At 58.5% G+C, this 24296-nt stretch overlaps 1 protein-coding gene across 1 annotated transcript in view; it reads left to right on the top strand.

The window, feature by feature from the left end:
- Positions 1 to 19972, top strand: part of FBXL18 (F-box and leucine rich repeat protein 18) — a 39891-nt gene extending 19919 nt beyond the window's left edge. Inside the window, exons 4-5 of the mRNA XM_044234236.1 lie at positions 696 to 914; positions 17431 to 19972. Coding sequence (XP_044090171.1) covers positions 696 to 914; positions 17431 to 17587 — 376 coding nt within the window. The 3' untranslated portion in view covers positions 17588 to 19972. The remainder of the gene's footprint in view (positions 1 to 695; positions 915 to 17430) is intronic.
- Positions 19973 to 24296: the final 4324 nt, after the last annotated feature.

Here is a 24296-nt window from a genome sequence, read left to right as displayed (position 1 = left end):
GCTCTGTCCTCTAGGGTTTTTGTGTGTGTGTGCAGAAAGTTCTGGAAGGCTTTGGAGTATTGTCCTGCACTCCGTGTTCCCGGGTCCTGCTCTCATCCCTGTGGCCAGAGAGTCAGTGCTAACTCTGGCGGTCCTTCCTGCCCACGCTGAGGCCCTGCCCGGCGCCCATCTAGAGGACTGTGGATCTGCCCCGTACTCCCCAGCCTTCCTCATGCGGCTGGAGTGGCCCTGCCTGGCTTGGGTGCCTCCCCCGCCCCAGCCTCCAGATCCCCTCCCGGTCCCTTGGCGTTCTTTCCGTGCATTGCAGGCGAGCAGTGTTGTGTGACAGGGACTGGATCTAAGTACGACTCCCTGCCCCCTGCCCAGCAGGTCAATGTTTGAGGTGCGGGGACTGCTGAGCGGGCAGGGCAGCAAACGTGGTGGCCTCTAGGGCCAGAGCAGTGACTTGGCTGGGGTCTCCGCAGTGGCTGGCTGCTCACATCGGGCCTACGGGGTCTCCCTGCGACTCTGGATCTTCTGGGAAGACCCCGGGCTCTGAGTCCTCTAGCAGCGCCGCAGGGGGTTGTGGTGTAGTCCAGCGTGGGGACAGCTGGTGTAGGCCCTCTTTAGCTTGGGTGGGGGGCCCTGGACCGAGAGGCCCCCGCGGCTGGTGCACCCGCCAGCAGCTCGGAGCTCACTGTCCTCTCCCCCCGCAGGCTGGAGCAGCCCTACTTCAGCGCGAATGCCCAGTTCTTCCAGGCGCTCAGCCAGTGCTCCGCGCTGCAGCGCCTGTGCCTGGTGTCCCGCAGCGGCACACTCCAGCCCGAGGCCGTGCTGGCCTTCATGGGCCGCTGCCTGCGTGTCGTCGTGTGCCACATGTTCACCGGGGAGTCCCTGGCCACCTGCAAGAGCCTGCAGCAGTCCCTGCTCCGGAGGTGAGTGTCTGAGGGCGGGCCGGGCGGAGGGGCAGGGGGCCTCCGGGTCGCTGGGGACCAGCCCCTGGCTTCTTGGACATAAAGATGCCGGCAGAGATGGTGTGAGAACAGACAGGTTTCCTTTCCCCGTGGGGCCTCAGCTCCCGGGCGCTCTCTCTGCCACACACTGAATTTCTACACAGTTGCAGCCCAGAAGTGTTTTTTCCATCCCCGGCCTCCTGCGTGGGAGCTCCTTGTCCCTGCGGAACCATTCTCCGGATGTGGGGTACCGGAGCCGCTCAGCCTGCAGCCCCTCGCAGCCCCTCAGCCCCGTCCCCGGACCTTTCCTCTTCCAGGGTGTGATGCCGAACCGCTCCTCACACTCGTTGTCCCATCTCCTTAGCCTTGTTCGGTCTGTGACAGTCCTCAGTCTTTCCTGGTCTTTCATGACCGTGACACTTGTGAAGAACCCTGGCCAGGTGTTGGTAGAATGTCCGTGAGCTTGGACCAGAAGTCCGCAGAGGTGATGCCGTGTCCTCAGTGTGCTGTGCCAGGGACATACGGTGTCAGCCCGTCTTCTCTGGGTGTCTGAGGGTTTCTTGACTGTAGTCGCATTATTTCCTTGTTTTTTTTTCTTTGAAGATTTTATTTATGTATTTGTGAGAGAGAGAGAGAGAGTGTGAGCAGGAGGGAGAGAGTATCTGAAGCAGATTGACTCCCCACGGAGCGCAGAGCCTGAGTCTGGGCTCAGTCCCATGACTGCGAAATCACGACCTCAGCTGAAACCGAGAGTCAAACGCCCAACCTACTGAGCCACCCGCATGCCCCCCATCATCCCCTTTCTTTTCTTTCCTTTTTTTTTTTTTTAAATTTTTTTTTTCCTAGATTTTATTTATTTATTTGACAGAGATCACAAGCAGGCAGAGAGGCAGGCAGAGAGAGAGAGGGGAATGCGGGCTTCCCGCCGAGCAGAGAGCCTGATGCGGCACTCGATCTCAAGACCCTGAGACCATGACCTGAGCCGAAGGCAGAGGCTTTAACCCACTGAGCCACCCAGGTGCCCCCATTTTTCCCTTTCTAACTAATAGTCAACTTGTGGGAAGAAACTTTGAGAGTCTGCAAATACACTGTTTTCTGTCAGAGTTTTGTCCACTGATTTTAGTGTCCATTGATGGAGCTTGCCAGTGACCGTTGTTACTTTGATATTTGGCTAATGACGATTTTCTGTTTCCTTTGTTCCTCCTAGATTTGTTCTGGGAACTGTGCTGTGAGAAGGAACCAGTCCCTTCTCCACATTTCCTTACTTAATATTTCTTGGTACCAGAATAGACTCCTGGATATTTATCTTATTCAGTGGGTTTTCATCACCATCCCACTGTTCATGTGGCTGCACAGATTGTTCCAGATTTGGCCACGGGGGTGTTCTTTCAGACGGGGTCCTGTGCCCTTGGAACATGCCCCTTCCTTTTCTGAGCACTTCCTTCCTTTCTGGCACTACCAGACATTGCAGCCCCAGCCCTGGAAGCAACCATTTCTCCACGGAGCCTGGCTCCCTTTGTTGGAGGGCGGAATTAGAAACCAAGGTTGGCTCGTGGATGTGCTCACTGCTGCTGGGGTGTCGTCACCTCCAGGCCCCCTTGTGGACAGAGTGGGAAATTCATCTACGTCTTTTCTTACAGGCACGTGCATGTGTCCGTGTTCATGAGCGCGCGCGCGAACACACACACACACACACACACCCCTCTGTATTTCCGTATTACCCATTTGCATCGACATTAAAAGCGAGTTCATACTGACACTTTGTATCCCAGGGTTCCTGCAGAACCCCCTCCTCCTGACACATTACCACCCCCCCCCCCCCCCCCCCCCGGTCGGTAAACAGCCCAGCTCTCACCACCCGCAGCGTGTTTGCGGTTCACTCTGTCCTACTGCGCATGGAAGGCAGTTTTGGAAACAGCAGCTCACTTCCTGGAGGCTCGTGTGTGTTCCTGGTGGTCCCCTGCCTTCCGGAGTTACTCAGGATCATTTTTTGCTTCCGGCCTCCTTCAGTGTGGTCCTGTTGCTCATTTGAAACACAGTTGGCTTTCTGCATCACTGTGTTATGTCGCATTTGGCATTCACACCGCGTCCTGGTGGACTGTATTTGCCTGGGGTTTTGGTATGTGAGGCCTCGCTGTGGCTTGGAGTGCACGTTCTATCCCCCTTGGAGAAGTGCTGCCCTGTATCCTCTTCCCTCCACCTCATGGCCAAGCCCCTGCAGACAGCTGGTCCTGTCACTGCTCAGTTACTCTTTCTGTATTTTTTTGCACAAATGAACAGATAGTGTTTTCTCCTATCCCCTTCTTTTTTATATGTGCTTTGCTTTTTCCTTGATGTGTGTGTTGGAATTCAGTCCGTACCACTCATGCTTACTGCCCTGCATTCTTCCTTCATTGTGGTAAGGTATAACCTTACAGTTCTCCCTTGTTACAGTATGTAATTGTGTTGCCCAGGGGCATCGCGCAGGTGCGCGCTGTTGTGCAGCCCCCCTCCCCCAAGACTTCATCTTCCCCAACGGAGGCTCTGTCTGCTGAACTCTAACCTCCCGGACCCGGCCCGGACCTGGCTCCCACCCTCCACTTTCTGACTCTGTGAGTCTCACAACTCCAGGGACCTCGTGGACATGGAACCTCAGCTCTGGCTTTTTCTACCTTCCCTTAGAAATTTATTTTAAGGGACGCCTGGGTGGCTCAGTTGGTTAAGCGGCTGCCTTCGGTTCAGGTCATGATCCAGCACCCTGGGATCGGGCTCCTTGCTCGGCAGGGAGCCTGCTTCACCCTCTGCCTCTGCCTGCTGCTCTGTCTGCCTGTGCTTGCTTGCTCTCTCTCCCTCTCTCTCTCTGACAAATAAATAAACTTAAAAAAATTTATTTTAAGAAGTTTAAAAAAATAGAAATAGAAGACGATCGTGTATTGAATGGAAGCGTAGCTTCTCTGACTCGGTGAACCTGCCAGCAAGAGTTTGCTTTTCCGGGGTGCCTGGGTGGCTCAGCGGGTTAAGGGCTCTGCCTTCGGCTCAGGTCATGATCCCATGGTCCTGGGATCGAGCCCCACATTGGGCTCTCTGCTCAGCAGGGAGCCTGCTTCCCCCTCCCTCTCTCTCTGCCTGCCTCTCTACCTACTTGTAATCTCTGTCTGTCAAATAAATAAATAAAATCTTAAAAGAGTTTGCTTTTCCAATCCCCAAGGGCACACGAGGGTACAAAGCTTTGTATCTGTGCGTTCGTCACGCCCACAGACGCGTAACGCTGCACGTGGCTGTGTAGCCTGTGCTTTTCACCCGACGTGGATCTGAGCTTTCGTGTTGCTCTGTACCGGGGCTGCCGAGAGCCATGTGCGCGGATCCTCCCGGCAGCTTCGTCGCATTTTATGTGTCTGTGCGCTGACAGATGTTCCACTTGTGTCCCGTGTTTTCTCTCTCCCCGTGAAGGTCCTTGTGCCTGCTCCCCCACGTGCGGTCTGCGCATGCCTCGAAGGGAGTGCGTTTAGGAAAATGCCAAGATGCTCTCCAAAGCCATTCTCCCAAGGCCCTGCTTCCACTCACGGGCTGTGAGAGTCCTGGCCCCATGTGCTTGTTCCATTCCTTGATGTCATTAGACTTTCAGATCTTCCTGGTCTCCTGGGCGAGGGCGGCCTTCTTGGCGTCTGTGCTTGGTCTCGGCTGTCCCCAGCGAGCATAGTCTGTTGTGTTTTTCACCAGGCCGTATCCTCGTCTGTGATCCGCTCTGCAGAACCCTTCCTTCTCTGTTGGGTTTCTCTGGGGAGGGGAAGAAGAAAGCTCGGGGCCAGTGAGCCTTGGCTGTGGCTTCGGATGGGGTGCTGAGTGCTGGGAGTCCGAGCTGCTGCTCCTAGTCAGTGGGCCCACCGTATCGGGGCTCCCGAAGCTACTGCTTTTCTCCTCGTGGTTTTTCCTGCCTGCTGTGTTCACTGTTGTTTCACGTTGCCGTCATGAGTTCAGCGACCTCCTCCACGGCCCCTGTCCACCCAGAGCTTCCTTTTAAACCTGCCACTTGTCTTTTACCCTCTCCTGAGAATGCAGGTATCAAAGCCGGTTGGTTTGTGTGCAAAATACAGCCACGTGAGCTTTGAGTGATGGCTCTGGGAAGCCTCCCCAGGGACTGCCACGTGTCGTCTGAGTGCTTCGCGGCTCGTGCTGCAAGCTCTGAGAGCTCCTGTAAAGCCAGGTCACACTGAGGGCCGAGTTAACTAAACAAGTGGCCAGATACGCGTCGGCCAGGTGAGTATGTCCTGCCCCTCCCGTAGGAAACGGTGAGCTTGAGTCAGCCGGAGGTTGCTGGGAAAGCAGTTGAGGGAGGCAGTGTTCACAGGCTCCCCTCCAGTGGAAAACTCCGGATGCCTGTGTGGCCTCTGTGCCTCTCTGCAGTGCCCCACAGGTCCTCTGGGTCCCCACTGGGCTGTGTGACGGCAGGGAGTGTCCACGGGCAGACTCTTGGGATTCCTGAGCTCCTAGCTCCCGCTGGGGAAGTCAGGCGAGGGATGGAACTGAAGTTTCCGATAGTCAGTGTCAGATTCCTCGCCTCTGTCTTGGCTGGACCTGAGACAGCTTCTCAGGCAGGAACCGCCGTGCGGCCCAAGGGGCCGTGGACCGTCTCTGCCCTGAGCATAAGAAGAAATTCCAAATCGGCAATCTCTGTCTTCCTCCTCTGGGTTGAAGTTCTTTGAGGTGCAAATATTTCCCTTCCTTCCTTCCTTCCTTCCTTTTTTCTTTCTTCTTTCTTTTCTTCTCTTCTTTATCAGAGATCTTCTTTCTTTCTTTTATTTTTTGAAGAGGGAGATATTTTTTAATTTGGGGGATTTTTTAATGCATGTAACATAAACTTTCCCATTTTGACCATTTTCAAGTGTAGAGGCATGCCCCCCTTTATTATCCTTTACTCATAGATGCTGCGTTTTGTTTTGTTTTGTTTTACATTGAAGGTTTGTGACACCTCTGCATTGAAGAAGTGTGGTGTCGTTTCCAGCTCCTTTCTTCATTGTGCGTCTCCTTGTCCATTTTGGCAGTTCTCGCGATGTTTCAGACTTTCTCATTGTCGTGTTTGTTACGGTGACCCAGGATCCGTGGTTACAGCTGTGGACGCTCAGGCGAGGGTTAGTGTTGTTTAGCAATAAAGTATTATTTAACTAAGGCATGTAGATTGTAATAATGCTGGACGCCAGCACAGAATAAGCGTAATTGTTTCATGCATCAGGGAACTGAGAGTCAGTCGTGTGGCTCGCTTTGTCGTGGTGCTCGCTGCAGTGTGGCATCAGGCACGAGGTCTGCAGTATCTCCGAGGCGTCAGTGTTGTGTAGCCGTCAGCTCTGGACTTTCCCATCTTCCCAGACCGACATTGTCGCCATCCCTCTCCCCTAGCCCCTGTTCCCCTTTCTCTTTCTCAAAGTTGATGCTAAGATTTTTTTTTGTTTTTTTTGAAGACTTTGTTTTTCAGTAATCTCTACACCCAGCATGGGGCTTGAACTCACAACCCCAAGATCAAGAGTCGTACCTTCCGCTGCCTGAGCCAACCGGGTGCCCCGATGCTAAGATCTTTTAATTCTGAATTCCTTCTGTCTTTGTGCTTGGTTCAGACGTGGAAGCAGCAGTTACTAGGACAGTCGTGGGTGAAGGCCATGGATTTGAAATACTTCCCGCTCCTCGTGGGGCAGCGATCCCCTTCCTGCCCTCCACTGGGGGCCTGCAGTTCCCCGCCGAGCAAGGACCCTCTCGTCCCCTAGTGAGTGTGGCATTCCTGCAGGCGGAGCCCGAACGCAGGGGCGCTCAGAATGTGAATGAGTCCAGGGAATGCTTCGTCGAGAGACCTGAACAATTTGGGCAGTGGCCATTTCGAGACCTCTTGTGAGGAAATGCCGCTGGCTGCGGGAGTGTGGTGCTCCCAGGAGCTGACTGCCTGTGCCTTGTTTCAGCAACGGCCAAGAGAGTCGCTGCTTCCACCCCTGGTTTTATGTCCCATGGGGCAGGGGAGGAGGCCTCTGCTGCTTTCAAAGTTCAGAGAAGAGCCATCAGCCAGGAGGTCTCCCGGATTCTAAGGCTCGGGTGGCCTTGCCGGACAGACTTCCTGTCAGTCTGTTGTCTTTGTGGTTTGCTGCTGAACTTTTCCAGAGAAGGCTTATTAGCTAAGGTTTTCGCTTCCCTGGTTGTTAAAATCATATGTGTTTATAATTTATAAAAATTTGGAACATGCATCAAACTACTTGTAAGTGAAAGGTCCCCATGGTTCCACTCAGCAGAGTCACAGCCAGAGGACCTGGGATGCAGTTAGCATGTGGTTTTATACTCTGACTTTTTTTTTTTTTTTTTAAGATTTTATTTATTTATTTGACAGAGAGAAATCACAAGTAGACGGAGAGGCAGGCAGAGAGAGAGAGAGGGAAGCAGACTCCCTGCTGAGCAGAGAGCCCGATGCGGGACTCGATCCCAGGACCCTGAGATCATGACCTGAGCCAAAGGCAGCGGCTTAACCCACTGAGCCACCCAGGCGCCCTGATTTTTTTTTTTTTTTAAGATTTAATTATTTGAGAGAGAGAGAGTGAGCAGGAGAGAGAAAGCGAGAGAGAGCACAAGCAAGGGGAATGGCAGAGGGAGAAGAAGAAGCAGACTCCCCTGGAGCAGGGAGCCCCACATGGGGCTCGATCCCAGAACCCCGAGATCATGACCGGAGCTGAAGGCAGCTGCTCAACCCACTGAGCCACCCAGGTGCCCCCTCTGATTTTTTTTTTAAAAGATTTTATTTTTGAGTAGTCTCTACACCCAGCGTGGGGCTTGAACTTACAACCACAGGGTCGGGAGTTGTGTGCTCTACCGACTGAGCCAGCCATACACCCCTACCCTGATTTTTTTTTTTTTTTTAGATTTTATTTATTTATTTATTTGACAGAGAGAGAGATCACAAGTAGGCAGAGAGGCAGGCAGACAGAGAGGGGGGGATGCAGGCTCCCTGCCGAGCAGAGAGCTCGATGCGGGGGCTTGATCCCAGGACCCTGAGATCATGACCTGACCGGAAGGCAGAGGCTTAACCCACTCAGCCACTCAGGCGCCCCTCCTACCCTGATATTTAAAAAAATTTGACACACCGTGGATGGTTTTCGTGTCGATAAGTCTGCAAATGATTATTTTAAATTTTGTTTCGTATCTGTTACATGGGTGTCATCAAGGTTTCTGGTCCGGCCGTCATAGCTAACTGTGCGTGTCGTTGACTTCCCTTCACTTCTCAACTTGAGTTTTCTGGCTCTGGAGCCTGGGAAAAGGCCCTGGTGGTGGGCAGGTCACGCATACCATCGTGTCTGGACACTTCAGCATCCTCGTGGGGTAAAATGGAGCTGATCCTGCTGGCACTCAGTTTTCAGAGGGCTGAGTCGGATGCCAGCTGTCCTACGCCCAGACTTGAGGGCTTTGGGATGGACCGTTGCTGTCCAGAAAGCGGGGTGCGGGGCAGTTCCTCTCCCCAGCCTCCTGTTCTCTGCCCGCTGGGGTGGTGGTTGGTGTAGGAGGAGGCAAAGGCTGGTTTTCTCAGGTGCGGTGATGAAGAGTTGGGCCAGGTCTGCCCTTTGAGCCTCTGGGAAGAGTCGTTGGTACTCTGTCCCTCTCATTGACTCGCAGTAGGTCCCCGCACTCGACGGCTCCAGCTTTGGGGAGGTGACACCTCCCTGCTAGACGTGTTCTGCCCAGAGGGGCTTGGACTGGCCTGTCGGCTCCCTCCTGTTGCCAAGAGCCAGCGGCCCTGCTGCTTCTCCTGCCTGAATGGGAACCAGCTGCAGACATGGGAACCAGCTTTGGGTTTTCTCACTGTGGACACATGAGCCTTCTCAGAAACAGAGGACATCTGAGGTCACCACACAGTTCAGAGATTGTGCTGTGTCCATATAGGCATCACCAGCTGAGGAAGCTGCTTTGGCATTCTGACCCTCCGCACCCTTCTCAACACAGCGCTCCGGCCAGCTGATGAGACTTGGCACTGAGATGCCGGTCCCTGCTCTGAGCTTCTCTTTCTCACTCTTGGTTCTGTTCCCAAGGTGCCCGTCTGCCCACCTTGTCTGCCTGTGGCCTGCTGGCATCCTCCCGGCCCGTCCTGGTGGCCTGCTTAGGCCTCTGGTGGCTCCCGGCTTCTCTCGCTGGCCTGAGAGCTTCCCACTCTGGCCTTTCGGACTGCACCCACCTGCCCCCTTCTTAGGATGCGTAGCACACCCCGTTACGTGCTTGGCAGCCTGTCCGCCGATGAGGTTTGAGGACTGGGGTGTGAGAGCTCTATCTTCCCAGTGTGTCTGTGCTCTGAGCACAAGCCAGGTTCAGGGTTGGGCTCGCTGGCGGCCTGGTACCTGAGACCAGACCCAGAGTCGGCCTTGGTTCGGTGGGCGTCCTGCACCAGTCCCTCTGTCCCTGTGTTCCAGCACGTGGCACGGGCCCCGGCTGTGGTGGGGCCCGCTGAGTGCCTGCTGCTGGCTGTAGGGCATGAAGGGTGTACTCTGGCCTGCTGTGACGAGAACCCCGTGTGTGGCTGCCCATGTGTGCTCCTCCAGCAGACCTCTTGGAGCCTCTGCTCCGGGCCCCTGCCTGGACGCTGGGGGCTGTGTGAGCACCCCATTCGCATGCCAGCATCCTGTTACTCCTCTGTTGTTCAAGCCTCCCGGAATCGCTGTGAGATACATGCCGTTAGCCCCATTGTGTAGAGAGGGAAACCAGGGCTCTGGGACGTGCAGCTGAGGAGTGCAGCCTGGAACCCAGCATGGGCAGGATGGGAGGCTGTGTCCAGAGGGAAGACGGGCACCCGCCCCCTCCAGGGGGCTGTGCCAGATGCCGTGTGGGGCTCTCCAGAGCCATGTGGGCATCTCACCCAAGAGCCCTCAAATCCTGAGGGAGGCTCATGGGGATGAAGAAACTTCCAGGCTTGTCAGGACTTCATCCAGATCCAGGTTTCTCCTCCAGCTGTGCTGCTGGGGGCAGGGCTGAAATGCACCCCGGTGGGAGAGGCACTGGCGCCCTTTGTGCAGATATCCTCCGGGTGGCCTGTGCTGTCCATTGTCTGGGGCGCGGCCACGGCTGTGGGTCTGGGCCATCCAGCACGCCATGCAGAGGTCTTTCCTGGCTGCAAAGCAGCACCGGTGGCTCCAGGCAGCTTGGGGCCCCAGGTGGGGGACCTGGGGCCTTCCAACCAAGTCTTGGTGCCCAGCAGGGGCCCTGGGTGCTTTTCTGTGAGGTGCCCAGCAGGTGGCGCCACGGCCCCCAGGAACCAGCATGTCCCTGCGCAGAGCGCTGGTTTCTTTCCTGTAGGCCCACATTCCGCGGAGGGGAGAGCTTGCAAAGGGAAAGGCGGGAATCTCTTCTCACTTCTCTGAGGCCTCTTTTCTTATCTCCTTCCCTGCCTCAGGCTCAGAAAATTACTGAGGGAGAGGAGCGCCTAGCCCCAGGCTGTTGTGCTGCTCCCCCTCTGCCCCGCCCGGCCCCTGAGTTGGAGATGTGGTTTATCCCTGGCAGTGACTCAGCTGCAGGGCTGCTGTGACGTCTGCAGTGCATGTCCCTCTCTGCAGGGCCAACATCTTCCCGTGGCCTCAGGCGTCTGATCTACAAGTGGCTTTGTGTTAGGTGGTGCTGTAGTGCCCTTGTGGGTCAGCACCAAGGCCAGCAGCTCTGGCCCAGCCAGCACTTGGGTTCCCTGCCCAGCCCAGCCTCTCAGGAGGTGGCTGGCCTTAGTCCGGCTGCCTCAGTTTCCTCAGTGGGGAGGGGAGCTGGCGGTGGCATCCTGACAGGCATTTGTGCTCTTATTTTCCGTTCTTTGCTCTTTCAAGTTTGAAATGTTTAACCTTTGGGCTTTTCTCTGACCTCTGTGGCCTCGCCTGCGCTAGGTTTGGAGGGGTCCTTCCAGTGTTCCTGTTGTCAGGTTCCTGTTGGGTCTAGAGCTGGGACAGTGCCATGGGGCAGCGACACCTGTGGCTTTGGAAGCTCTCAGGGCCCCTCGGGGGAGCAAGACGAAGCTTTCCGCCTGCCGCCCTCCTGCTCCCACCCCCACCGTGAAAACACCTCAAGTACATTGGGTTAGGTGTTTGCCCCCACTTCCCTCCTGGCCTCAGACACCCTGCCCGGAGCCAGCTTCTGTCTGTTCCTTTTGCTGTCCGTCTAGAAACCCGGACTCGTCTGTACTGGCTCAGTGAGTGCTGCACAGCCGCCCCACTAGGCCGCCCTCCATCTGGGCCCCGGTCAGACTCAGTACGGCCAGTGTCCAGGGTGGGAGCTGGGCCATGTGGCCCTCTGCAGTGGGAAGCCCTTTGCTGCTTCCTATGTGAGCTGTGCACTGAGCCACACCTCTGCTGTCCACATTCCCTGGCCTGGCACTGGGTGGGGAGGGCCCTTCCCAGGGGCTTTCTACCTCTCAGATTTTCTCTGATGCTGTCCTTCCTGGAAGCCGCCTGCAAGGCCTTGTGGCTCCCGGGGCTTGGGCGAGGGCAGTGTCGGCGCTCCAGTCTTCGTGGTGTTCTACGCAGAGTGACAGCAACTTGCTATGGTTTGTGTGGCCTCCTGCTGAGGTCAGTCCCACCTTCTCCCTCGGATCCCAGGAGCGGGGCTCATGCCATGGCCTCTGCTCCTGCTGGCTCTGTGACTTTGAGCCGGTCAGTTCCTGAGCCAATTCTCCTGTCGGAAGTCGCAGCCATAGTCCCTGTCCCTCGTGCTGCCTAACCTGGCAGTGGCGTTACCGGACGCTCTGTGTGCGCCCTGGTGCGTGTTACTTGGTTGTGGCAGGGCCTGCTTCTGTAGATCAGACTGCCTGGCCACGTGAGGATCACAGACTGCTGCAGTTCACCCTGCAAGGTCATGGCCCTCTGCTGCTCCTGGGATATCCCGTGGTGCCCCGTGAGAATGGCAGGGGCGCTCAGGGAGCAGGCTGGGGGGCGGAGGAGACTTGTGCCCTGACGCACTCCCTGAATGTTGCTGGAATTGGCTGCAGTGAGGACAAGCCGGTCCTGAAGCTTGGCTGAGGGCTCTCCAGAAGGTGCTGGCCCTCCTAGTGCTAGTGACCGCAAGGGCCGTGTCCATTCCTGGCCCTTCCACACCATAAGTGTTTCCTTGTCACTGACCTCTCTCGCTGACCCCCTGAGGGGGCCCCGGCTCAGAGCCGTATAGCCTCCTTTGCCAGGAACATCAGGAACCCCGTCCCTGGGTGGGAGCAGGCGCGACTCGGGTCGGACGGGCCAGACATTCCGTGCCAGTCAGAGTCAGGTCTCTGCCTCTGAGGCCCTGTGGAAATTCCTTCCCCTAGGCGTCCCCGAGTGTGCGTCTCAGCATGGACTCGTGCTGGCAAGGAATGTGGTCCCGGGAGGCAGGCAGACGGTTTGCTGCAAGTCCCGAGCTGCCTGAGCCCCGCGCACGGCTCCTTGGCCCTGGCCCACCGCCCTGCTCCCTGCTGGCCAGCACCCGGGTTGAGCCCCTGGGCCTGGGCCGCGATGCAGCTCTGGGCCTCCCTCGCCCATGTGCCGCTTCCTGGCCCGAAAATGCGCACGGCTCCGTCTGTGTGTGTGTTCTGTAAGCATGTTTAGAAATGAGTGAAGTTTACAGATGGAGCGATTCATTGTTTAAGTCTGGGGAACCCTGGGAGCTCTAGAATGGAAAGTGGATTTTAAAATACAGAATTAGTGCTGTTTTATGGCTTTAATTGCTGTTACAGGGGCAGTTGAGCTCCATCGTGAATTGCATCGGCTCGCCTCGTTTTTGTGGTGGGTTTCTGGGAACGTTTCGGCATTCCTACCTGGAATGCCGAGCCGCATGTGACCCGGACAAGGACCAGGCCAACTGGGTTTTGCTTCTGCAGGTTCTGGGTGTGTGTGTGTGGGGGGGGACCCTCGGCCTCGCCTCAGAGCTTGGAGGCTCAGGAGTTCTGGCTCTGTTTGTGTGGGAGGCCCACAGGGCTGGATCTGGGGGTGGACAGGCCTTGGGCCGGGTGCTGTGGGAGCCACAGCAGCCACCAGCCAGTGGGGGTGGCAAGAACGTAAGGAGCCAGACTGTAGCCCCTGGCTGCTGGTCGGTGATTAAATCTGGGGTCCAGACTTTCCAGGCCACCCGAGTGGAGGGATGGGGTCCAGTACCCCACGGTGGGCTGTGACTGCATGGGCTAGTGGGCCGGGAAACCTTTCCCACCGCAAGCAGTCCTCCTTGGGTCCCCTGTGGCCGGGAGGGCAGGATAGGTGGTCAGAAACAGGGGTCTGGGGTGATTCCAGGCCACTCCGAGGCGGGCTCTGGGCATCCGCAGGATCATCGGGGAGCTCGGAAGGTGCTCCCGCACTCCTCCCTGGCGCAGCGTCTGGGTTGTGTGCTCTTTGACAGATGTCCCCTCATCACCTCCAGGTGGTTTTCTTCCCAGCCACCGTCTGCCTTTCTGCTCGAAGGCCATCGTCACGGCCTGAGTGGCTCTTTGCCTTGGTCTTACTGCTTTGGCTTTTCTGTAAGACCTTTATCTTGGGGGGAAGAGGCCGTTGGCTTCCGTGTTGTTTCTCGTTTCTCTGGCAAAGAAGCACACCCAGCAGGTGTTTCATAGCTGATTGAACCGGTTCTGCCTCTGGCCCGCTTCCCGGCCTGCCCCTCCAAGACCCCTTTCTAGTTCCGTGACATCCACAGGCCTTGAAGTCCTGGGGTCCCACCCTCGCTGTGGAGTCGGGCCCAGACTGGTTCTGGCACGGTGACCAGAGGACATGCCTTTACTGAGCCCCTGTGTCGTCTGCTTGTGGTGGTGATGAGCACAGCGCTCAGGCCGCTTCTGCCGGCGTCTCTGAAAGGGCCACAGCCAGCTGCAAGGTGCACTTGCGAGATGAAGGTGCCCTAGGAGATCTTGGGGGGTCTTTCCCCAGCCGTGCTCCATCTCGATGGCTCCGGAACTGGGTTCTCTTGACCCAGTTAGGGTGGGTAGGTCAGGTGGCTCCTCACTGTGGCCCATAAGAGGTGTCTGAGTTTGTCGAAGGCTTGTCTTTTTGAGGTATTAAAGTGTTCATATGTTTTGACCCAGTAACCCTATTTCTGGGATTTATTCTGAGGATGCAGTTCAAGAGGCAGAAATAATTATGCTCCCTTACATGATGTTTATCGGTATAATAGTGGAGAGAAGCCTCCACGTGTCCGCAGGGGAGAGTGCCTGAGTGGGAGGTCCGGGGAAGCCGGCCCAAGGCCAGCCGGTGCTGGGTTCCCTGTCTCTGTCAGGCGTGGGTGCGGGGGGAACGACACGTTCTTTGTTTAACATAAAGATGTCAAGGACTGGAAGGAAGTGCAACAAACCTGACTCCCATTGTGTCTGTTTCCGTCCCTTGCCTAAGCCACGTCCAGAACCAGCGTGTTCTGTACTGCAGGCTAACGTGTGACCGCGGGACGTGGATGACGAGGTGGGCAGAGTGGGCGGCTGGCTGTCCCACGCTGTCCCTGCGTGCAGGGGCCCTGCTCTGCGCTCCTGCACACATTTTCTGCCACATTTGCTCTTTTTTTGTTTTTTTAAAGATTTTGTCAGAGAGAGAGAGAGCGTGCATGCACGCACGCAAACACACAAGCAGGCAGAGCGACAGGCAGAGGCGGGGAGAGAGAGGCAGGTTCCTTGCCAAGCAAGCAGCCCGATGTGGGACTTGATCCCAGGACCCTGGCATCATGACCTGAGCCGAAGGCAGCGGCTTAACCAACTGAACCACACCAGGTGCCCCTTGCTCTTTATTTATTTATTTATTTTTAAAAGATTTTGAAAATTTATTTGAGAAAGAGAGTGAGCGAACACAGTGGGAGCTGAGCAGGGAGCCCGGTGCGCCCCGGAGATCGTGACTGGCGCCGAAGGCAGACGCTTCACCCACTGAGCCACCCAGGCGCCCATCATATTTTCTCTTTAAATAAAACAGTAATTTAGAAACAAACAAAATCTCTTTTCTGCTCCCAGGAGCGTTCAGAGGAGGTACTTGGGGTCCTGAGATTTTGGGATAGGTGACGGTGCACGTCAGATGCCCGTGGTAGGTTGGCAGCAGCTCAAGGAAAGATTTTTCTCCGATGCGGCTCTTCCCCCCTGCAGCCGTTACCAACGGCAGAGCGGAGGCATAGGTTTGCTTTTCTTAATTGCTGTCCTCAGGCACTGCAGGAAGACAGGCCTTCTGCCCGGTCCGCGGAGATCCCTGGTGGACCTGCTTCTTGTGGGGTCTCCTCCCTGCCTCTGCGGTCACCTCTCGCTGCCTCTGGTGGGAGCCTGGCTGCCGAGCTCGCAGGTGCCCGGTTTTGGAAGGAGCAAGCAGGCCCCTGTGCGTGGGGCTCGCCTGCTCATCGGTGAGGTCCATGGCTGGCAGTTCCAGGAAGGCCGGTGTGCCTGCCCAGTGCTCTGCCCGACGCATGTCCTACGCCTGCACTGCTGCCCAGGACAGCAGGAGGTGTAAAAGCCTGAGAAGCATGACGGGAGACCTCCTCGGGGTGTCTCAGGCTGGGGCCTTGGGGGTGAGCCCGTGAACCTCCTACACCTGGCTCTTGTCCTCCGAACTGGCCGCAACCTTTGAGTGTTTACCTTAGCAGTGCCGTTGGCCCTGGTCAGGGGAGAGTTCCTGAGAACTGACCCGTCCTGCTGCCAGTCACTAGCTTGCAATGGCTTCTAAACGTGGGTAGCTGTAAGTTTTATTTCATTGGGGCTGTTTACTTAAATCTCAAACTATATCCGAGTCATGCAGAAGCACACTGTAGCGCGTTCTAAGTTAGGCAGGATACACCTGCTGCCCACCCCGCCAAGAGCTCGCCTCTACCCGCCGGGCCTCTTCCCTCCCCCAGTGAGCCCCAGCCCTGCAGTTGGATGCGAATGAGAGCCGTCTTCCCACTTGTCACCGCTTTTCCCTCTGCTCCTGGCGAGGCCCACCTAGCTGTGTGGTGTCTCCGGTGATGATGCTGGCCGTCGGGCCGTGGGTGCCTTGAGGCCGTAGCCGGGAGGGCACAGGCTCCTGGAAGCCCAGGGAGGTATTTTGCAAAGAAAACGGCTGTGAGTGTGCTCTGGGAGCTCAGTCCGGTCCAGATGTGTCCAGGTGTGAACCGACAGCAAGCATGAGGTGGGGTTGGACTGTGGTGGGGGCACCTGCACTCATTGCCCCGCGGGACCTTGTGCGCGGTCCTGAGCGCTGTTGGCCTGGCCCCTCGGCCCCCTGGCCCCGCCGCCACCTGGAGCCGCCCGGGGCTGCACGCAGGGAGCCGAGGCAGGCGGCGCAGCCTGCGTTCCTGGCTTCGGGTGAGAAATCAGTTCCCCTTTAGCATCTTGACAGCAGCTTGTGAGGAGCCTGGAGTGGCGCTCATCTCTGGAAGGGCAGGCAGCAGAGGAGTCTGCACGTACGTCCCACATCCGAAAATATTTGGTTTCAAGTGAATCACACAGCAGGTGAGCAGGCAAGGACTTGCCTGCGAGGTTCCTGGTCATAGACGCTGCTGCCCGCGAGCAGAGCACTGAGCTCAGAACTGGGAGGTATTTCCTTGGTGCCTTTATTGCCAAAACATCTAGCTCTGTGAGTACCTTTTTGGCATTTACTCTACAAGTGTCATAAATCCATCTGGGCCTCTGCTGGAGGCCACAGGGTGGGCCGGGGCTGCGGCTTCCTCGTCCCTTCCAGGGGGCGTGGGTCTGGAGGGAGCTCGCCTTAGTTTTGGCAAATGCCCAGGTTCCCTATTCTATGGGCACCTTCCCATCTCTTCTCCTTGGAAACCGTGGGACAGAAGTTACCCCGGGGGCTGGACGTCTTCTGTTGCGCTCTGTGGGGACCCGTGTGTCTCCTTCTTCCTGGACCCCCTGCAGCTGGCGCTTCTGTTTCGTCTCTTGGCCTCTGCACGGGGTGGGTGGCAACACACAGACCTGCCACTGATCACCTGAGGGGCTGTGGTCAGGGCATCCCCTTCCCAGGCTGTCCCTGCAGGGCCCTGGGGAGGGTGACTGGAGATGCTCCATGGCCACCATACGCTTCTGTGCTACATCAGGGGCTGCTCTTCCCCTGTGGGGTGGGAACGGTGGGGAGGTTGGCAGCCACTTGCCAAGAGTTGGGATGAAGGCTCCAGGCTCCCAGCAGCACCTGGCAGTTACTGCCTTGCCCGACCTGGGAGTTGGTGCCCCTTGAGGGTGGCCTCTGGCCACGCAGTTTTGGCTGCCTGTCCCCTCCCTCCACCTCTTGAGGGTGTTGTCCTGGCTGCGGGGCCTCAGGTGCCCAGAGGCGTGGCTTCGCATGGCTTGGGTGGCTCCCAGGAGGCCCTGCTGGGCAGGAATGCTGTGGCCTGTTCCGACAGGCTGTTCTCCAGCTCTCTGTCTCCCTGGGCGGGTGGCCTCCCCACGGCTGTCTCCCGATGGCTGCCTGCCCCATGTCCCCGAGAAGCGGCCCCTCCCTGCCTCTCCTGGAGTTTGGTGTGTGGGGCCCGCAGGCACATTTCTGCCAGGGGGCCAGGCTGGGGCGGCTTGCCCACTGCGGGCAGCTCCTCTCTCCGCACCGCCGGGGGCCCCGCTAACGGCTTGCCTCTGGTTCAGTTTCCAGGCTGAGCGGCCCGCGCTGAATGTCGTCATCTTCCCTCTGCTCCACGAGGGCCTGACCAATGTCATCCGGGACGTCCCCATGGTGCACCTGGATGAGATCACCTTATTTAAAAGCAGAGTGGCTGAGGAGCCCCCGAACCTGTGGTGGTGACAGGGACAGCTGGTGCCAGGCGAAGCTGCTTCCGGCAGCCGAGCCTCCCGCCTGCCGCTGTCGCCTCCGCCAGTCTCCCGGGCCTGGAAGCAGGACTGCCCTGACGGGCGTGTGGCCTGGCTGCCGCTGCTCACTGCCTGCCCGTGCTGGACTCCGGGGCCCGCCGGGTCCCAAGAGGAAGGATGCCCCTCTGCCCAGCCATCCCGCACACCTGTCGTCTCCCAGGGCCTCCCGAAGCTTCCTCTTGCTTTCTCTCGGCGCTCGGTGAAGCATGGGTCTCATCTGTGAGGAGGATGAGGAGGAAGAGCCGGCTGTCAGGGTGACCTGCGGGGCCCGGCGTGGGTGTTCCTGAACTGAGACTCACAGCCGTCACGCAGCGCTGACTCCTCAGGGTCCCTGACCGGGTTCCCAGAGCAGCACGGGCCGCCAGTGCCGTCCCCCGCCGCTACTCCACCCTCCACAGGGGGTCCTGTGTTCCTGGCTACCTGCATCAGGCTCTGAAGGGGTGGCCTCGTGGGGGTAACTGTGCGTGTGGGGGTGGACGCGCTCCCGCGGTGACACAAGGGTACAGCTGGTGATCGCGTGCCCAAGGGGCCCTTCCTTCGGGCCAACTGGGAGCACGACGCAGTGGGAAGCTTCAGATTTGGGGCTCTCCTTCCCGGGAAGACACATTTTAACCCAACTGTGTGTCCACGAGGTTTCCAGCCAGATGGCGTCAGACAAGTTCCGGGCCACTGGCTGGGCAGGGTCCGCTGTGGGGCTGGGACCGTGGGGCGAGGCCTGGGGCAGGCCTGTCGCCCAGCCGGCACGGCACTCAGCTTTAGGACCTGCTCTCCATGAAGATCTGTGTTTCTGGGGAACTACATACCTGGCTTCATTCAAGACACTTGAACTATTAAAACTTAGAAAGGACATTTAAAGCCAGAGTAGTGATCCAGCTATCCCATTTTCTAGAGCTTTATTTAGCACTTTAAAAATTTCAGTGCAGCTAATGCAAATTTGGGGCGTGACCTCCCAGTGTCCGAGGCCTCTTTCCCTGTGCTGAGCCCGCTGCCTTCTCTACCACACGACTCTGCCCAGCGCTGGCGGCTCCTCAGCCCGTGGCTTCCGAGGGGCTGTGATTGGGTTCCTTCCACCCCAGGTCCAGGCCTGATCGCTCTCGGGGATGCTCCTGGAGGCCTGCGGGGGACGCTGGGCCCTGTTTGCGGCTTCCAGCCAGGGGCACGTCAGTCCTGCAGAGGCTGCCTCGCCGGGACCCCCAGGCTCCGTCTCCCTCTGGGTTGGGGGTACAGGGCCCAGTGGGCCCTGCTCACGCTGCTGGTGCCCTTCTTGGCTGCCATCTCCTCTGGGGCCCCCAGCCCGGCCATCTTCCCATTTTGTGTCTGTGGTGACTGTCCCCCTTCCCCCATTCCATGTAGCGTGTCCTGCAGCTTACCCACTAAAAGAACAAGTCTGTGGCCCCAGGGCTTTTCACTTGCCTTTCCTTCCCTGGGTTCTTGAGGGACGGATAGTTCAGCAGCCCCAACTCTGCGGGGCTGAGGGGGCCCAGGAAGCCAGACAGAGCTGTAGGAATCAAGCAGTCCCAGGGTCAGGGCCCTGGGAGGAACAGTCTGTCTGGCCGTCCCTGCCCATCCCAGGGACTCTGCTCTGCCCTCCTGTCCCTCTATGCGGGTGGCGTGGGGTGAGTCTCCCTGCTTCTCACCCTGGTTTTCATGCCTTCTCCCTGCCCCAGGCTGTGACCGGCTCTTCTTTACAGCCTGAACAGAGGGACTGGTCTGCAGGTCACCGGCAGGTGAATGCTGACGGATGGGGTGCCCTGGGTCCCAGAGAGACGGGGCTGAGGTTCCTGTAGGGCCCCATGGCTGTAGATGAGGGTGTGAGAATTGGTGGGCGTACCTCGCCTCCCCAGTTTTGGGCTATTTCATGTGGTGCCCAGAAACCCCTGCCCCAGGCAAGGGTGGTCAGGAAGGGGCTGGTATGGGGGCTGACCGCTTCTGACCCTCAGAGCAAGCGTGTGGCTGGTGGCAGCCTGACCAGCAGGGCCGAGGTGCGCAGGGCCCTAGGTGGCTCTGGGTGTCCTCCTCTCCTCCAGAGCAGCCCGGGCTCCGGCTGGAGAGTGAGCTTTCCCCCAGGCTGCGATGGTGTGTTCACGCACTCGCCTGGGCAGCCTGTTTGCACGAGCGAGCGGGCTTAACCAGCAGCATTACTGATGCCACCAAACAGGGCTGGGAGGGGCCGCTCACCGAGGCTGAGCCGGCGGGGGTGGGGGTGGGGGGCGTTGTGCAGAGCCGCCCCCACACAGCAGACCTTGTATTCTTAGTGTCCCTGTCCCGCTCCTAGAGCAAGAGCTTCCTCCACTCCTGCCCCAAGATGGGACTCAGCAGATGTTAATACTGAGCTGTTTCTCGCTAAGTGCTATTTTGGCAGCGGTGTTAATTGCAATTTATATTCTGCAGCATTTTATGCTGGGAAAAGAACCCACCCTAATGGTCCCCAATTGGCAGAACTGGGCTGTTAAGTGCGGACCATATGCTGCCTGCCGAGAGGGGCCTGGTCAGCACTGCTGGCTGTGCGTGCGCGTACCTCCACGTGCACACGCGTGTGAGTGTGGTCTGCTTCATGCACATGCACGGTGTACATGCACGTTTCCATGCATGATCGTGTGTGTGCGCGCGCGTGTGTGTGCGTGTTCGAGGGAGAGAGAAGAGCCTGGGGCAGGTGGGCAGGATGAGGAGAGATCAAGGTGTTTATCTCTTTGTTAAGATAGAAGCCGCCTGCACCCCCAAGGCTGCTCCTCCTGCCTGCGACCCCTCTGCCCTAGACCCCATGGCTGGTCTTCCCCTGCCCTCCCCGGGTGGCCCGGGGTGTTGGCTGTCACGCCTCCTTACAGCCTGGTCAGAGGGGCTGAAGGTGCTCCCCCAGGGATGCCCCTGGGGCCTGCAGAGACCAGAGGCCTGCAGCTTCCCTGTCCGTGGCTTTTCCTTCTCACGGGCAAGTATGTTTACTTCCCAGCTCAAGGAGGCTGCCTTAGGGACACCTCACTCTGGCATATGCCCAGGAGGTGGATTCCATCCCTGCCTGTCAGCTGTCCTCTGAGCCCCCGTGTCGTACACCAGGCCGGAGGGCGTGCAGCTCAGGCCCGCAGCCGGGGCCCAGGATGGGCTCTGGGATGACCCCCCCACACATGCACACACCTCGGGCAGCTCTGCAAGGCTGGGTATTGGGGCAAGCTTCTCTTCACTGCCCCTGTGCCAGGACCCACAGCTGCAGGCCACTTAGTTGAGAGGATGAAGCTTGGCGGAGGCTTGGCTGGGAGAGCTGGGCGGGGGGAGCAGGGCCGCAGGAGCCGCTGGACCCGGATGTCTGTTGGCCCTCAAGGGTCTGAAACCAGCCTATGCCATCCTGGTTGTGCCAGCGGCCCTCCCCAAGTCTGTGCCAAGAAGGCAACCATCCTGCAGCCTGCCCCCCCACCTTGTTAGAAGGGAACCCCGCCGGTGACCCACTTTCATGACCTCTTCCGGGGGCACGGGGGCAGCGGGCAGCCTCCTGCTTCTGGAGGGCGTGAGAGTTGCCGAGGCCTCGTGAGGAAGAGTAATAAGGAATGAGAAGCTCGTGGACGAGGATAATGCCATGTGGCTGATGATGGCAGATTTCAGCGGAGACCCCGGATTGCGGATGGAGACGTGGAAGGGGGCGGTGGTGGACAGTTCCCTTGGCCTTGACCCTGAGCCGCCTCCCCCACACTTCGACGGGGACAGGATTGTGCGGCAGGGGCTTGGGTGCCCTTGCGGTGTTTGTGCTGGGGATGCGGGATTCTCGCCAGGAGTCAAGACAGGCTGGATGGTGTCACCCGAACGTCTAAATTGCTTTCTAGAGCTGTTTCAGAAACATGGAGGGTCAGGAGGGGAGCTTGCATTCATGTCACGGGGGCTGGGCACCTGCTGCACTCTGCTCCGGGCCAGTCGGCAGGGGAATGGGGGAGACCCAGGGCTGCTTGTGGCCGTGAGGTCCAAGAGCCACGTTCACTTCCTGGGAGAGGCTCGGTTTGCAGCAGAAGCGGCTGCTTGGCTAAAGCTGGCGAGGCGATGGTTTTCTGTGGAGTCTTCACGGTGTGGGCTGGAGGTTCCTCTGCCGTGCTCACCGGAGCCGGCTGGTGGGCGGGCTGCAGGGCAAGGGGCAGGAGGGGCAGCCACATGATGGCTGTGGTGCAGGGGGTTGTCCGGCCCTGGCCCTGGCCCCCCTCGACCACTGCCTGTCTGTATGTGGCCGACCAGAAGCGGTTGAGCTCAGCATGTTTTTAAAGGGGGGGGGGTGAGTCGGCCAGGGGGCTCACGGTATGTGGTGACCAGGTGCTAAGTGACCAAATACGTGTCACCTGCCTTTCCACACAGACCATCTTTTCTGTCTGGTGATGCCCACTCCTGAATTTTGTTTTCAAATGACATTTTGAATGGGTATTTTCATGTAAATTTGTGGCATGTGGAAAGTTTCAAATAAAGTGGACTTGATTCAGAAAACCAGGTGACCTTGCTGTCCTTCCAGAAGGGACACTCCCTGACCTTCCCCTGCGACCCTCTCTAGCCCTGGGGCAGGGGGCAAAGTGGGGGGGGCACTCATTGCCCACGGCTGTTCCGGCATTGGGGTTACGTGCTTGCAGATGTGAGACCCAGGAGGGGATCTGGAGGCGGACCAGGGAGGAAGGCTGTGGGCTTCTGGAGCACAGTCACACGGGTGTGCTGCTGCCACCGCTGCCCAGCTCCAGAACGTTCCATCCCTCTACTCTGAGACGCTGTTCCCATGACACACTGACTCCCACCCCTTCCCCAGCCCCCGGCACCACGGTCTCCTCTCTCTGCACCTGATGGCCCCGGGAGCCCCAAAGGAGTAGACTGGGCTCTGGGAAGGGACTCTGGCTGCAGCGTGGAGAGGGGAGAAGGTGGCAGCTGAACCAGAGGGAGCGGGGCAGGTGGGCAGGTGTCCAGGCAGGAGCGGGGACCTGGAGTTGGGAGGGGCGGGGGCCCCAGGGTGCTGCGGGACAGAGGGACAAGGGCAGGGGCTGTCAGGTGGGCCGAAGAGGGCTCAGCTATCCCTTCTGACCTCCCCACTGGTCCTCCAGAGGAGAGTCGCCTGAGGCAAATGCTGATTACAGGGGCCAGGGGCCTCCATCCTTCCTGACAGTCCGAGCCAGTCACCCAGCTTGGCATGCACCTACCCACAGGACTCCCCACGATGGTCTGCTTCTGCCCAGAGCCACTGAGAAGCTGAGGAGACAAGAGCCCAGGGGCCAGCAGTGACCTGCCCAGGAGGGACAGGACTGACCCACTATGCTGCTGGTGCCAGACTGGATAGTGGGAGCGCAGGAGCGAGAAGTCCCAGCGGCCCGTGCTTCAGACACCACTGTGACCTGTGGTCAGGGTGACAGGTAAGTGGCAGGGGGATGCAGCCAGGGCTGGGAAACCACGGGAAAAGGCCACTGCTGCTGTCCTGCAAGCCACCCCCTACGTCACGGTATGGACGAGCAAGTGGGAGACGCTCCCAGGTGTTTGGACTGGGCACAGCGTGGTGTCTTGCCTCAGCTCCCTGATATCTAGACCTCTTCTGGGGGCTGGAATCTTCTGGAAGTGTCTTCACTCAGGTGACGGTGGTTGGTGCTAGCTCTCCACCAGGACCTCAGCCGGGCCTGCAGCCGGAATGCCTACGTGTGGCCTCTCCCTGTGGTCTGTCATGTGGCCTAGTTGGGTCTCCTCAGAGCATGGTGACTGTGTCTCAGGAAAACCCCAGGGATACACCTTAGCCTTGGACGTCCCATTAGTGTCACTTCCACACATTGGGTTGATTGAGAAAGTCACAGGTCAGCCACGTTCAAGGGAAGGGGACACAGGCCTGCTCGACCCCCACTCCCAGCCCTCTGGGGGTCCTGTCGAGGGAGGTCCCACTGTGGAGAGTGCGTGGAATGGGAATTAGCACTGTGGCGTTTTTAGCAAGTGCCTCGTGGTCAGAGAAGAGCCCCTGCACACGGGGAAATGCGAAGGGCCCGGCACTGCGCTGGAAAGACCGGGCCACGCACTTGGCGTTGACTTGGAATTGACTGGGAGGCAGCCTGGACTTTGTCGATAGGCTGAGCCTCCAAGAAAGCCATTCTTTGTGGCGGAGATGACAGCGCAGGGGTCCTGTGTGTGGAGGATCTGTATAAGAAGCCCTGACAGCCGGCAGTTGAGGCTGGAGGTGGGGGAGGGAGGGCGCGGATGACAAGCTTGGACTGTCGCCAGGCGCCATGCGTAGGACTTATTTGTCACCAGCTTACCCCTCCTGGCAGTGGCGGAAAGCGTCGCAGAACCCTGACCTTGCAGAGCTGAGGGCCTCCTGGGAGCTCCTGGGCCGCGCTTGGCCCTGCAGCGGTCGGGTGGTGAGTGAGTGAGCCACCGAGTGTGTCTCCCACTGCAGAGCCCAGGCCAGAGGTCGCTGGTGTCACCGAAGCTAATTTCCCTAGGACCTTTCCTGTCTGGAGCCGTATGAGGTTGCTGGGAGCGACTGCAGCCCCTTGTACCCAGCTTCAGAGACCCTACCCAGTGCCACACACAGTCCTCAGCGAAGCCCTGAGGACCACCCACCCCAGTGACGAAGGGGATGGGGCCCTGCATGGGGGGGCGCAGCCTGGGAAGCCCCCCAGCCCGTGGATTCCTGCCCTCCCTCCCCCCACAGCCCCACC

The sequence above is a fragment of the Neovison vison genome, chromosome 14 (assembly GCF_020171115.1).
Source record: "Neovison vison isolate M4711 chromosome 14, ASM_NN_V1, whole genome shotgun sequence".
NCBI lineage: Eukaryota > Metazoa > Chordata > Mammalia > Carnivora > Mustelidae > Neogale > Neogale vison.
Note: the sequence above shows the minus strand (reverse complement) of the source record. Positions and strands in the feature narration are given on the sequence as shown.